The sequence below is a fragment of the Homalodisca vitripennis genome, chromosome 2 (assembly GCF_021130785.1).
Source record: "Homalodisca vitripennis isolate AUS2020 chromosome 2, UT_GWSS_2.1, whole genome shotgun sequence".
NCBI lineage: Eukaryota > Metazoa > Arthropoda > Insecta > Hemiptera > Cicadellidae > Homalodisca > Homalodisca vitripennis.
Genome location: NC_060208.1, coordinates 51,542,257 through 51,558,876, shown reverse-complemented (window position 1 = coordinate 51,558,876; position 16,620 = coordinate 51,542,257). Strand labels below are relative to the sequence as shown.

Sequence of the window (16,620 nt, the reverse complement as noted above, 5' to 3'; positions counted from 1 at the left end):
TGAAAAATAAGGCAAATTTTTCCATGTCAGAAAACAAACAATTAATGAGTTCAGTATCCTCCTCTATTGGACTACAGTTACACATACACTGTCATGATACCAGTCCTATAATACAGTCTAGTGAGTATAGCGGTTATTGCAAAATAACCAAGTCAAGCAAGGTCGAGCATAGCTGCTGCTTGTCTGCCTGCCCGGCGCTAACTTCACCTGGTGAAATAAGACATTCTTTAATATGTGCGAAAAGAAACAAAGAAATAGGCACTACACATGGAAAACAGCACAACCATCTCCACCAGTTACTTGGCAAGGCAATGAGTCAGGTTGGAGAAGGGGGCTGGATTTCCAGCTTCCCACATTGAATGTGTTACAAAAGAAAAACATTCATTTTAATTCACTTGTATTTATAGAAAAATAACTATTAACGATTCGTAGAAACAAAACATGTTATGCCTTGTTTGACTAAAGTTTAAACAAAGTTAATTAATGATAATAAATGGTCCTTAAAATCTGAACTATGATTTATATGAAATCTTAATTCATTGTAAAGTGTATTCTTTTATTTGTAAGAGAAACTTTGTGAAGTTTAATTTTGAAGCATTTCATATTGATTAACCAGAAACCTGAATCCTACTTATATTCAACTCTGCTATATTTCCAGGTACTGGAATGTCCAGAACACAGACAACCCTGTGAGGGAGTTGGGGTGGCAGATCTACTGGAAGAGACAAACACACTGGTGCAAAGAGGATGTGTGGCCCTCAGTGCATTTGGTAATTATGGTGTTTTATCATTCACAACCGCTTCTCAGAAAATATTTATATTGTAATATAAGAAAACCCAAGGCAGTGCTCACAATTAAAATTCAATTTGTTGCTATAACTTAAGATCAAGAACTTTGATAATAAATACACTTGTAATCCCCTTTTAGATTGTAAAAACATGTAAAAAGGTTTGGATTCCAAATATAAAATTATTGTTTTGTGTAAAAACTTGTGTCATCTCCTTAATTTTACTATTATGATTTCTTACTGATTAGTTCTCTTTAGAATGAGAACTCATAATATCTACACACTACAGATAAGATCAAGCATTTAGTGTGTGGTAATGATGCAAGTAGGCTGTAAACATCTACTAGGCCACTACTATTATTATTATTATTATTTTTATTAATGCCACCGATGACAACCAGAGACATGAACATTCCGTCACGAGCGGACTGTCCATTGGGTTCGCTACTAATCGATGGGCCGTCTCATGTCTCGGCTCCGTACGAGTCTATCTGACCATTGCTTTATATGAGGCATGTCACACAAACACTGGACAGGCCTGTCAATCACTCCTTGGAACCGTACAGTACAGTATATTCTATTTAATGTAAGATATGTTCCTGAGTTCAAAAATTTGCTAAAGTTTTTAAAAACTAAACTTAAATTTCAATAAAACAAACTGTTACAATTTAATAATTTTTACAGTTAATGCAAAAGGTCATTTTTCTCTTATGTTTAAAACAATAATTTTGTCTCTTTACAAGAAATAATTATGAAACCTTAAAATAAACAGTACAGATTTAAAACAGTATTTATGCATAAAAGATGTTGGATTAATTTTGTATAAAAATTATGTTTAATTACCTTTAAAATACTATCATTTAGAATATTGCAGTTAACTTAAGGGTTTAAAAAAAGGTTTAAAACATCTCCTCATGTTCATGTCCCTCCTATGCAGGCGCTCTTAAGCTCAGAATATAAGTTCACCACAAGATCTGATTGACATTTTATGGTAGTTGAACAATTTTCCTTCATGAATAGTATGAAATCAATGTGTTATTTTTTTATGTTCCTTCTTCTTCCAAGTACTAAAGCACAAATCATTTTCTTTGTTATTTCCAATATTACACTGGTAAAACAATAAACCAAGTCCGAACAGTCCATGCATGTGGAACTCGTCGATTCCATCAAGATCTTGTTAATCAAAAGTCACTCATTTTTTGTACACATGTGCCCGTGGCTGCTATGTGACATAGGCCTTAATGATGAAACTTCTGTAGTGAATTTACCCCTTTTGGGTCAAATTATAGTCCTTTTAAGCAAAGAGGTCAGATAGGAATGAAATCTACACCGTTATCATTTCTTTACCGTTTATAGCTTTAATCAGCTACACATTTATTCAAGCCATGGTGGGGATTACCTGTGTTTGCTTCTAACTTTTTCCCTTTTTTCACAAAAACGCTCTTCTTGAAAGGGCCATGTTAAAATTGCAAACAAAACAAAATATTAGATTTTAATGGCAGAGCAAATGTTCACATTAACAATCACAAAATTGCTTTCTAATAATATTTGGTATAAATTAAAAACGTAGGTGAAAGTAAGCATAAGATAAATAAATAAATACAGACAAAGACAAAATTGTACCGGTTTGTAACAGATCAATATTGGTTAAAATTTGAATTCAAACGGGTTCGAGCAGAAAAGAGTAAGTGGAAATTGAAAATAAATGCAAAGCAGGATGTTTGTCATTCAAATTAAACATATCAGTTTTGGGTTGGAGGCTAAAGAGCTACCAGTTTCCCTCCATTTCCGGTTTGTGGACTCCGTTGTGTAAGCCACCACATTGTTAGAAAGATCTCGGCCTGATTCCTTGAAATGTTGAAATTCTTTCTGTTTACTCTACATTTGATACTTAAATGTAATTGATAAAAATCTTAAACAGTGATAATTGACTGTGTTTTGAATGTACCCGGTGTGATGGAATAACAAGTTAAATACCTACATTTTCATTTAATTTCAAATTAGACTGCCCGTATCTAAGTATGGTGTGCATTATGCTGAATATGTATATAGAGAATGTCACAAAATGTTTAAAGTAGTGAGTTCAATTAATAAATTGATGATTTGAATGCTGATTTAAAGGCATTGTAAATTATTTATTTTCCCAGCGAGTGAGATCAGTTTCTACGAAACTCAATTGACATAATGGAGTAAATCTACTATTATAAAACAGTGTTGCAGCAGTTGAACTGTTGCACTGTATATCAGGGTCTTACACACCTAATATACAGTGTATTACAGGATATAAATAGTGAACTTTATCATGTGACACAAACAATTTGGTGATAAATATTATTCAAATTTTACCAACACACCTAACCTTCATAAATGACAATTAACTTCTGATTTTTTAAATTAAGATACAACAATAAGGAACCATAAACATTAACACAGAATCCACACGGATCTGTGACATATGACACAACTGGGGGACTCTTAACAAAGGATTATAAAACGGATCTTCTTCAGGTTAAGATGTAAAAATTTAACTATTTTACATCAATTATATTGTAAATTATTATCATGGAATTGACATATACTTATTATCCTGAAACGAAAGGAAGGAAATGTAAGCATTCCAAAACTCTTTTTTTCATTTAATTAGTTGCATAAAAAACAAAGTAGTAAATGTTTTGTACCAAATTAGAACTTGTTTCAGCATTTCCTTCTTCAGTTATATTATAAAAATTGTTTATGAGAATTAAATTTAATGCCATATTTTGAAAAACACGTTCAAGATACAACAAAATTTTCACTTTCATAAAGTATAGGTATAAGTGTTATATCGTGTTATAACTATTCTCTTGAACATTTTATTTTTATCTAGGTTTCAAAAATATAAAGTTTCAACAGGTGTCATAATGGAGTGAAATAGTGCACCAAGATGGCTAACGAACTTAGAGATATTTATAAGATACATTTTTGTATTAAGTTGGAACTTCTTTCAGCATTCCTTTCATCAGTTCTTTTGTAGATCAAAAAATTCTAATGGAATTTACAGGTAATCAATATCTCAAAATTGTTGAAATACAAAAACATTTCTTTCATATGTTTTGACTATTGCGATAGTCGATTTTTATACAAAATCTACCTAATTTGAATAAAAATAACAAGAAAATGAATAGTTAAATAAATAACTGATAAAAAACAACATTAAAACCAAGTACCAAAAAAGAATATTATTATTATGTAATAAATGAAAGTAACCAAACTTAATAATTGAAGTCAATCTGCCAAACTCCAATGCAGTTCATATAACATTCCAGACAGTAAATTGAGTTTCTCCCAGTAACCTGAATAGTGGCAACTGCACAGGCAAGTGTAACTCAAGTGTAGAGAGAATCCAGAAATGTGTAAAAAGGCACAGGCACTGAAAGGAGGTAACTTTGAGTCGGAACAGAGAGGCAAGTAAATATTGTCCAGTTGGCAGCCTGCAAAACTGTATCCAGTACTGATAACAATCCTCTACTACCAATGTTGGACAGGCTTACCAACCACATCACAATACAAAATATTATATTATTTCCAAGTGTTTGAAAGTGTATTGAGTCATCTAAATACTTGCAAGGCTCCGAATGTGTTAACATACATATATAAGCCCATGACCATATGAACTCACCAATTTGGTCAAATTTGGCACACAGTGTCGTTATCGTTTATCCAGAGTTTTTAATTTTTATTGATTTTTTGGTCAGAAAACCAAAATTTTGCACAATGTTAAAACTGCATCTCAGTGAGAGTTCTTGTTCATGAGTTAAAATTACAAATTGTAATTTAATTGTAAGTAAATAAAAGTTAAACCGATAAAAACATATTGATTTTTTTCATTTTGATTAAATACAACATGAAACTCTTATTTTGCATGAATAACAATAGATTTTTAATTTTTTGTAAACCCAATAAACCTTTCTTTTTGCTAATTAGTTATGTGTTTTATCTAAAAGGTAAAGGTTTTTAATGGCTGTTACAATTTTCATTATTTATAGCCATTAAAAGATTAAACCCTCTGAGAGCCATGGCGTCAGCTATATCAACAGTAAAAATTTGTATGACATGATGTTTTATGTCAAAAATTTGTTTTTGAGTATAATATTTTAAGTAATGTGCCACGTTATTTCAGTCAATAAATCATGATTTATTTGTTAGGTTGTTATTAGTTACATTATGGGCTATAGTTGCCATTATTAATGTTAATAACATATTCTACTAGTTCTTCTGACATAACTATATATAGTGCCGTAAGTGGTGAAAAATACAGTTACAATTCTATTTATTATTGGAAATAGAAATTTCATTATGTTGTCATAGTTGTATTCTTTGTTTCGTGTTATCTGTGTTTTAAGCATTATTTTCACCTGATAGCTTACTGTATCGTGTGCCTTGCTGATAAACATGGCGTCCATTACTCAATTACTGCACGTTCAACTCTAATACTGTCAACTATTTTGAAAAATTATGAATCTGTTTGAGTTTGGATTATGTGCACAGTTTTTATTATCTATCTACATTGCAGGACAGTAGAAAGTTATGTTTAGTTAGATTTACAGGTATTGTGTGCTCCCAGCATGCAGCAAAGACCAGAGGCACTCATATCAGCTCGAATAATAACTTTGTATTATCAAAAGGTCATTGTAATCAACAATATTTTTGTTCTTTTGAGCAAAAGTCTCTCGGAATTCACTATCATTATTTTACGTATCCTAAGGTGATGATGACAGGTGTCACTAACAATCAAAATAACATTGGTTCACTGCTATAAGATTACGTCATGCACTACACAGATGTAGGATGTAGAACAGAAAAGTAGTTCCACTGTTAATATTCTTCTACTTTGTTGTTTGTCATTTTCAGACTCTTCAACCCTATATTGTATTTTTCAGGAAGAGAGCAATTTGCAATAGTAACATTTTCTCCGACATTTGTTGGGACATTTGCTCTGACAGTTGCATTTTCTTCTCTTTAGCTGTCTAACCATCATTGATTAACACCTTCACTGCTGCACTATACTGATTGAGACCAACTATTCTTAATATGGTCTGGGCTGTAAAGTATCTGCCACAGTCAACCTATTAAACTACTGTACAATAACTGTATACATGTAGTTAACACCTTCACTGCTGCACTTGAGACCAACTATTCTCAAACTGGCTCTGCGCCTTAGGCGTCTGCCGCAGTCAATGTGTTAATAACCAAGTATCATACATACGTTACATACAGTTATTTAGCAGACTTAGTGTAATTGAGCGGATTACGTTTTTATTTATCTAATTATAACTATTACCAATTGTCATTCCAAATTATTATAATGTTCCAATTTTAAAATTTGGTAATTAGTTCTGTTATGACTTTTTAGCTGAATGTTTAATCATTTTTTTTAAGACTTTAGAATATGAATAAAATACTATTTTAGTATTATTCTTTTTATTTTTACGTACTTCACAGCACTCTGCATTATAACAAAAACAGAATTAACGCTTTTTGTAATTATGAGCGCATATTTATAATTGGAATTTATTGTATGCCAAACTGAATCTGTTGCAATCGTTTGACGTTTGCCAGTAGTTAATGAACACATTGTATGGGCATAATTATTTGAGGACATTATTGTATTTTACTGTATAATTAATAGTTTAAGACAGTTTTGGAAATAAATGAAGAAATTGAAATTTTAGATTCAAGTAGACCTCCTCTGATTGTTGATGATAGATATTTGAAAGGATATTAGAACTGAATGTTAGGATAGTGATGACAAAATATTTATAACAGTCGTATTATTACCTCTAATTTTTAGAATATATGATATTGTAGGGTCCATATACGTGGATGGAGTTGAGAAGACTACGAAGCTGCCTGCGCTCACAAGAGGCTCCCGGGTGACATTCACATGTGAGCCATTGACGGCTAATCGCGTGAGACTGCAGGTGGACAGCGGCAACAAAGCTGTCACTTACGACTGGCGCGTTTCTAACACAACACTCAGTTTCATCGCACTCTGCACCCAGCCAGGCTGGAAACTCATGGTGGAGTAACATTGGGAGCTGTAAATCTAAATGTTTCTAATTTTATTTAAGAAAATATAATTTAGATAAATTGTCAAATAGTAAACTATTACTAGCTTCTTTCTACCAGTTTTATCTACGTCAATACTAGTGACATTTTTATCAGGTATTTGAAGTTAACAATTTAAAGCCTTTTGTCAGATAAATTACCATCTGTATGGAATGAGTGTGGGTGTCCTGCATAGTCTTGTTACTATCAATTCTTGCTGATTCTTAAACAGATTAATAATTTAAGAACCCAGTGACCAAAAGGATCTCCTAAGGATCTGTTGTTTATTTGAATGCAGTATAACAAGTGTAGGTAATTTTTTATTTTAGACATTATGCTTTTTTACAAATTCTCTGACATCAACTGTTTCAGATCCTTCTCTATTATGTAGACAGATATTTTGGCATTATAACTTCTGTATAATGCCAAAAAAATTTGAATGCAGATTATAATAAGTTTCATTTAATACATCCTAAACTGAAGTGTTCATGAACTGAATAAATGTAAAGATTTTTCACATTAGTATAAAACTGAAATCAAAATAAAATACTCCAATTAATTGTTTGTTGTATATTCAATAATTAGCACTTATTACTGATTAATGTCCAAAGTGGTATTTGGCTTTGCCAAACAACCTGCCATCACTTCATTCGATATCCCATATCTTCTCCACTGTCTCTCGTCTAATTCATGTCAATAAGCACTTGGTCTTTTCATTTTAGGTGCCCAGGAAGTCTTCTCCATCAAGGTATTCTTCCCAAATTTGCTAGATTAAAGTGCCATCTCTCTTTCTTATTGTCTGTTGGTCCTCCATAAACGTCAGCATTTGGTTTTGGCTGTACTGTTAGATGTTTTTAAGAGATTGTGTTGTTATATTTTATACTCCACAATTTGTTTTCTCATGTTGGACCAAAGACTTCTTAGTACTATATTTTCAAAATTAATCAGCATTTCTGCTTTCAAGAACTTATGACTCCGTTCCATGCGGAAGGATTGGTCTTATTGTTGTTTTGTAATTTTGTTTCATACAAAACAAAACCATAATTATTACTATACTAATTAATAACATAATCAGTGTTTTAATTTCATTAATTTATATTTACTAAAATAGCTTGGTTAGTTGTAAATAAATATTGTTTTCTTGTATTAAATAATTGTTTACAGTTTTAAATTCTTCTTGTGTATATAATGTTGAATTTAGTTGTTTTTGTTTCGTTGTTAGATCGATGAATCAGTATGTGTAGAGACATTATACAATATTTAACCATTTTTATTTCTTACTTTAGAATGGTAGCCTATTGTTGCCAACTAGTTGTCTAATTTATACAGCATTTGTATTGCCATTTTAATTTTCACTATAATACATAAACTTGTTCACAATATGTTTACTATTATTTACTATGTGAATAGTATAAAATAAATAATACTTTATTTTCCAGTTCTTCTCTAATGTGAGAGGTTTTAACTATAACAGTGGCAATGTACTGTTATATTCTGATTACAGACCATTTACCATTTTTTGGTTGATGGATGGCATTCAACAGATGGTTGTTGATTTTTTTGCTAATTTTTTATGCTTGAAATACCAATCAATATAATTCAATCAGTATTTGAAACATACATCTCTATTCTGGTTACACACACTATGGCCACTAATAATTTTTTAGGACTTTACAATGTCAAAGAAGCAAATAATTTGTATTAAAACATATTCTCATTCTAATTTTAAAGAAGTCCTTACTAATTTATTTGAACAATTTTGTATTAACATCTGACTTATAGTCTTCTTAAATTGTTAAAGATGAAAACTTATAATTTCCTATGGTAATTTGTTGTGTAGTTTAATGTTCTATATTCACAATTTTTCCAAGGTATTTTATATTTACAGTGTTGCATTCTCAGAATACTTAACTTCTTGTTGGTGCCAATGGACTGAATTATTTTGTGGATATAAATGTAGATTTTCTTTAGTGCATATCAAACTTTTTTTTAAACAACAATGAAGGAAATGTAATGACTTGTAATGTTTGAAAAAGTGGCTTGCAAAGCAAGGGCTTTAACATTGTACTCCCTAAATTATACATATGGCTTTCATTTGCATCTTGAAGATTTTACTTAAAATATATGACTGTCCCCATATTAATATTCCATATTAATAGTCCTTAGTAAAGGACTCAATTTTGTAATATACAATTTTACTTTTATAATGTATTGCATTTTAAGCTTGACACCATGTTATTTCTTGAAGAAATTAACAATAAAGAATTCTTTGATTTGATTTGATTTTAATATTCCAAGACTAAACATGAATAAATTTGTAAGAGAACATCTTCAAGATCACTGTATTTTGTTTTTTGAATGTCCTTTATTCAGTTTTTTAATGAAGAAGTTTGTATTTTCATTCTAAGGAAAGTAACAGTTAAGTATCCTAACTAAGAATTTGATGGGTCATTTTTTTAAAGTTGTCCATAGTTTATGTGAACAAATCAAATTAATTTTGTGGAATTTTTTCTAATTTATGATAACTTTATTAACATTACTCTAAATAATAAATTTATAAGTTGTAACAGAACAATTTTTCTTTAATTAAGTATAATTTTAATTCCTGTGTCATCTGCATATAGAAACCAAACAACAGTTAGTATAGTATTATTATGAATGCCATTTACACGAATTTTAAAGGGTAGGGAACCTATATGAGAAAATGTTATTATTATAATATTAAATATTGTTATTTAATGAATTAAGGTCTATTCACACACATCAGTTGAGTCACAGTTCCGTCACAGTTCAGTCTCAGTTCAGTCACAGTTCCGTTCGGAATTCGTCAGTCAACTGTCCGTCAGTTGGCTTCAGTCACTCGTCAGTCACTTTATACAGTGATCTTACAGTCAAGCTTATTTACAGCTTATTTTATCATGAGTGAATTAAATTGGAGAATTAATATATAATTACCTCAATGCCTGATTTTACTATAGTAGAGTTAGCTGCATTAGCGATAGCCTTAGATGACGAAGAGATTGAAAATAAGAGGAAAAAGCGAAGGATATGGGTTCATGATTTATGGAAGAAGAGGGAAAGTCAGGGAGAGTTCATCACGTTATTTAAGGGAATAATGGACGATGAAACTAAGTTCTTTAAATATTCTTAAAAATTTCATTCTTCACAGACGAGTCCATGTACTTAGGGTTAGACATATTATACAAAACTATATTTTTGCGAACAGATTCTATCAATTTTTCATCGTTCATCTTGATGATCGTAACAAACAGTCTTTAAAATATAAACTCAACACAGAAATACAACTTTTATATAAAAACGCAATCCTTTAAAATAGCAAACACATTCGTCATGCGACCGTCAGGCGTCCGAACAATCCAAAAATATCGGTGGGAAGAAATCTGAAAATGACTGACGGACGCCGGCAGAGCGACTGACGGACCTGCGCCGGAACTGAGCCGGATAAGTGTAGATAGCGCAACAGGAAATCCATTATAGAATAAATATTTTGACTGTGACGTGACTGATGTGACTGACCTGTGACGCGCCGGAACGGAACTGATGTGTGTGAATTGACCTTAAGAGATGAAATTTTTCTTTCAGAGCCACATTCAATAATCTTATAAATAAGAAAATATTATGTAGTAAAAATTATAAACTGAAATCTTACAAGTAAGCCCTCAAAATAAACTGTGTGACTGTGTGTTTTTTAATTCTTATACAAGAGTTTTTGTGAAATATGGAAAGCCCTTGGTCTGTGGAATGCGCCCAAAGAACGGCTTAAGCTGTTTAAGATAACTTTTTTATGATGATTAAGCAATCAACACAATCTGTCATTTGACTGTCCCCAGATAATATGTTCATTACAACTTAAGAACTGTATACAATCCAAACCAGAATTCCAGATCCAAGATCTATAGAATTCCAGGAAAATATTCGAGTCTGAATTATTTGAGATGAAAAGATGGCTAGTTAGTAAGTATACAGAGTATTTAAGAGTTGTAAATAAATTGGTCTTGTTTTTTTTTTTCAGAACTAAATTTTGCTTAAAAAACTTTATTGTTACTGTTGATGCTTTTATTTTCCAGAAGTAGATGTGAATGTAACTTACTGAATTATATTCGTACAAATTTAACTTATAAAACTGTGTTTCAATGTTAGCAACAATTTGTGGCATTTTTTACTCAAAGCTATTGCCCTATTTTTAATTGTATCCATTTTTAACAATTTGCACAGGAGTATAACAAAAATACCACAAATTTCAAAACTAAACTCACATGTTTTAATGGATTTTTATCTTGAACTTGGCTTATTAGCTTTTTAATATTAATATATGCTGCATACTTAAGTTTTCTAAAACTCTAACCAACCCCCTGGTCTGATGGATCAATATTTTAATGCTGGGTTGAAGTTCATTGAATCGAAATATATAAATATATTATATGTCTGGTCACAATGTTCAAATTTGTTATATGTAATCATTATATTTTAAATAATTTATTTTTAACCATCTCATTTCAAATACTTCAATAGACTATTATTCAGTTTCTATTATTCCAAAGTGTATTATGTACAAATTTAAATATAATGTCACAATAGTTTACTTTATATTTTTTTAGTTTGCAAAATGTTTTATAAAAAATGTCGCAAATATTACTCAAACATACAGGTACATTACTATGTTGTAATAATCTTTGGAAATAAAATTTTCATAACAAAGGCTAATTTTGTTATTTGTGCAATTTACTTTTAAATGGATTATTGATTATAGGTTTACTTATTCTTGAAAAATAGCAGATTTTCAAATATTTGCCATTGTTAATGTTAAAAAAAATAGAACTGTGCAATAGAATCTAACTCTTTTCAATTTCAAAATACCTTAAATCGTAAGGTTAAGAGCCGGCAGGGCAGCCATTTTGATTGAAGCTCTATTAGATAAAGATGTTAAACCTCAATTTTATGACCTTATTTTTAGTCGTAGAATTGTGAGAGATGTCTCATTTTAACCCTCCCAGTGGCCACTACTTTTTCTCCAAGTGGTGGGACTTTTTCTCACATTTTGTATTGTATCAATATATACTTATTTTTTAGCTCTAAAAATTATATAAATATTACATATTATATATCAAATTAAACTGCACAAAACACACAATGTAACAATGTTAAAATAATTTACGTTGTTAACTAAACCTTGGTTTAGTTGAAAAGTAGATGAGTTGAAAAACCAAAATATTTTTTTTGAAAATTTTAATTTTTATGTTTGGCTTCAATTATGAAATTGAAAAATAGCTAAAATAAACTATTCTTGATAGCAGTTTTGTTCTAAAATTAATTTTAATTTGAAAAACACACAGTTTGAATGAACTAAAAAAAAAATACACTATCACTAATTACATAAAAACAACTATGTACACCAGTTTTTATGACATTTTAGTCTGTATCTGAGCCATCTTCTTTCCTTCTCTTTCTTCCAGGCCTTAGAGGTCTCCAACAATGTTCCAAGTAGGGAAAGCACTGTCTGTGAACTCCACAATTGCAGGCTGGACACCAAAAGTGGCTTTTACCTCTTTTTTTGTGGGTCAACACACAGCACATAGTCTTTTTTTCCTCTTTTTTAAGCCTCAGCTTTAAGCTATGATGGCTTCATTGAACACTGGCTATTTCATGTTTATTCCTGATGGGCCCTCCCCGGGATTTGAACCCGTGATCTCTCAGTTAGAGAGCCGAGACTATATCCATTAGTCTACGGAGGAGGGCAACACATAGTCTTTCTTTGCGTCCAGCCGCGACTGTTCTATTAACGCGACTCGCCAAGGGCGTTTAAAATCAACATACAGTAAACAAAACGTATAGCCAGTACAATAAAATACTATATGAAATTAAAGTTTGGAATCTGTTCTTTCTATCCATACCACTTCAGTGTGGATACGTCGCGGAATGTTTTTTATAAACCGCTTAACAAAAAAGGCTTACATTAATAGACGCTGCAGCATCTTTGCCACTGGTAATAGAAAATAAATAGACGCTGCAGCGTCTTTCACCACTCGGAGGGTTAAATATAGAAATAATATGCATCCAAAAGGTTTTTAGTTTTGTAAATATTTTGATAGGTTATCCCAAAAAAATTCTCAAACTATTTTGAACCTCAAACTTATTGAAAAATTAGCACCCTATCAATAATATTTTATACAAGTTATTCTTGCTCTTAGAACTGTCTAAAAATGTTCAAGAGTCTTTTTGAATCTTTTATAACATAGCTTGTAGTGCGGTAAAAATAGACTTGCTAGTAGTATTATTAGAGAAATGTAATTGCCAGATTCTATGGTTAAGTTAGTATTAAATGTTAACATCGTCCATAAAAAGACTGTTTTATTTTAGGTAATAAGACAAATTAAAAGCACAGTGTATGGCCTACAAATTTAAACATTCATTGTAATGTTGTAGCACAAGTTGTTCTGATAGTATTTGCTAGTTATTTAGAAATAGATATGTTGGTGATATTAAAGTGTTTTTATGAATGTCTATTGTAATGTTTATTGCTGTAGTGTAAGGAGTTCTGTTTATTTATAAGATATTTATTGAAACACAATAGGTTAGTAATTGATAATCTTATAAAGTTTAGATGTTAAAACTGGAAATAAACCCCCTGTTAAGTCAGTGTAATGTTTACTATAACTTTTATAATACTTGTTAAAGTTATTGTTCAACTGTTCTTTAAAATGTAAAATTCAGTTATCAACAATTGTTACTATACTGGGTTGATCTTTTATGCATGTATTAAGATGAAGAATGAGTGGAAAGTAACATACACGTCATTTTATTTCTTTATTATATGAATTATTTTAACCTGGATTGTTGCAAATCTACCGAAGATTGAGACTTTAATGTGAAGCTATTTTCAAATATCAGCCGTCATTGGCATATGATGCCAGGCAGAAAAACCCTGTAACCATTGAAGATAGTAAACCATTAAAATAAAGTCAGTAAAATAGAATTAATTTTTTCTTAATACTCCACTGCTACACATTTTGGCAATCTTTGTTCAATACCTTTAGTGATTACAACTATATATTTTAAAATTTGTTATTGCAGCATAGAACAAACCAGATGTGTGTTTTAACATGTTAAATTTTAGAAGTTACAAAAATAATGTTTTAAGAAATCAAGGATAAATTCTACATTGTTAGTATAAGTATTTAGAAAATCATTATACATTTCCAACTTAGCATGTAACATTAACTTTCTTAGATGAATGGAAAATAATATTTTACTGGGTTTGATGTGTGTATTGTTCAATATAATTTTTTCTCTAGTTTACTGTAAAGTTGTGTTCAGGTAAAGCTATGCTCACTAGAGGTAAACACTCTTCTGTAATCAAATTTTAGTTCAACAACAAAATCTGTAGCTGTTTTTAATTTTTACACAATATAATTGTGATTCATGACTTCAATTCCATCTCGAGTATGACAAGTACTCCTTTTTAACACCAAAAACTCAAATAATAATCTCATATTTACTATTTTCAAAAGTTTTAACTTTTTGATTGGTTGTACTCCATTGTATAACCCGTTCAACTAATTTTAAAGTGATGTTTAACCCTAAGTGCTCAAAAGGACCTGTATGTGGATCGTCAGCTGTTTCTCCTCAGCTCGTATTTAATTGTAACTGCATTGATACACCAGCGCATATGGACATACGTTTCTCTTGACACTTTCTTCTTGACAGCTCTGCAACTTAGAAAGTAACCGGATTAGTATTGGCGGAGCCACAGAACGAATGCAATATGGTTGCATATTGTGCAGCCAGTCACATAACTCCCCCTCCCACTACTCCTCGTATTTCTTCTGGCTTCTGTACTTCTGTCCGTAGCTGATTATTTTCTGTAACCCTGTTTGTGTCTTCCATCACTTTTTCTTTTACTGCTTCAACAGTCTCAAATCTTGTTCCTTTCAAAGCTGACTTTAAGGAACAAAAAGTCACAGGGGCAAAGTTGAGTGAGTAGAGTGGATGATTTAAGACGAGGATGTTGTCTGGCCAAAAACATCTTCACTGACAGAGCTTTGTAAGCTGGAACATTGTCCTTGTAGAGGATCCAAGACTAGTTTTACCACAAATCATTCTTCTTTCTCTTTACACGCTTATGTGGGGTAGTCAAGACGCTAATGTAGTAATCCTAATTATCGGTTATGTAGTCGAACAAGGTGACCTATATTTTCAATGTTAAAATCAATTTAATGATGATGGTCTGCCAGTGCGTGTCATCACTCATGTCTTCGTGGCCATTTATAAATCGATGAAACCACTGAAATACTTGTGTTCACGATAAACTGTCGCCACTATACTCCTGTTGTAACATTACAAATGTTTCACTTGTAGATTCTTCAAGTTTGAAAGGATATCTGATGTTTACATGCTGTTCTTTATGGATACTCAAAATTTTTACGACTGTGACACAAAAGGTTTACTGGCGCTATGAGCAGAATAACAGGAGTCAGAATATAATCAGGAGGAGAGATGGGATGGGGAGTTACGTGACCGGCCATACAATATTCAGCCCTATTGCGTTTGTTCTGTGACTCCACTAATACTAGGATATATTTGGATATATTTTCTAGCCACAGTTGGATATATTTTCTAGCCACCTCGTGTTCTATTAATCAATTGTTATGATTAGACACTGTGTTTGGAAATACCGGTTAACCATTCAGAAGTAAAACATTATAATTATCAGCCAGAAAAGTATCACAAGTAACATATTTTGCTGATTTGGTTCATAATGTTTCCAATAGGGAGTGGCATTGAACAGGTGGTTAGAATCAAGTTTAAACAAATATTAAAAGAAGTGTACCTACGACACGGTAGGTACAAATGTGAGCACTTTTGAGCATCCGGTGTGTGGACTATACAAGCTGTAGAGAAAGGGCAGACTTCAGCAATATTCATGAACACTACACTTTATGGGGGTCTACTTTGGTTCATTCGATTTGTTAGATCCAATGTTAGGTCCAAAGTGGTGTTAAAACTGGTTTTGTTAATATGGTTTATTTTGTCATAATGTGATTACTAATTTCATGTAGAATAAAATTGTGTTTAACATGGTATACATTCCTGTACAACTATATTAGTTTTTTTTTTAGTATGTTTAAAAAGACCAAAAATTGATCCGCCACTACAGAGTGAACTTCCATGGAGGTTGACCCTTGAGTGAACAGAGCTTCCCCTCAGGCAATGAATTGTTTACAATCAAATTCTCTGTTACACATAAAGGGTGCCTTTCCATAGCTTTTAATGTTGTTATATTTATACTTGTTGCTTTTCAATGTCTTCTTTTTGCCCTTTGGTGTTTAAATACAACTTTTGGCAGATGTGTTTCTGAATTGATTGAATTCCTTTCCATGCATGTTATCAAGTACTACTAGAGTTTATTTAAAGTATCAGCATTGGAATAATGGGCAAAACCAATTTGTTTGAGTGAACCATATGTTACTTTATAACAACTAAACTTGGATATAAAAGAGTAACTATAATTTATTTACTATTATTAATCAAAGTTAAGGAGAGTATTGAGATACCACTAGAGTTAACTGATAGCATGAAATACCTAACACCAACATTTGTAAACCTACTATAACCAGTGGTTTATCTATATATATCTACTATAATCAGTGGCTTACCTGATACCAACAGATATTTTCGAGCTATAACCAGTAGCTTATCTAATACCAACAGGTATATACCTACTATA

General features: G+C 31.3%; 1 protein-coding gene across 1 annotated transcript in view; it reads left to right on the top strand.

Annotated features, from left to right (window-relative positions):
- LOC124353932 (cytokine receptor-like factor 3) overlaps positions 1–9,617 on the top strand; it is a 73,589-nt gene extending 63,972 nt beyond the window's left edge. Inside the window, exons 6-7 of the mRNA XM_046803993.1 lie at positions 659–770; positions 6,636–9,617. Of these exons, the coding sequence (XP_046659949.1) occupies positions 659–770; positions 6,636–6,856 (333 nt within the window). The 3' untranslated portion in view covers positions 6,857–9,617. The remainder of the gene's footprint in view (positions 1–658; positions 771–6,635) is intronic.
- The last annotated feature ends 7,003 nt before the right edge of the window (positions 9,618–16,620 follow it).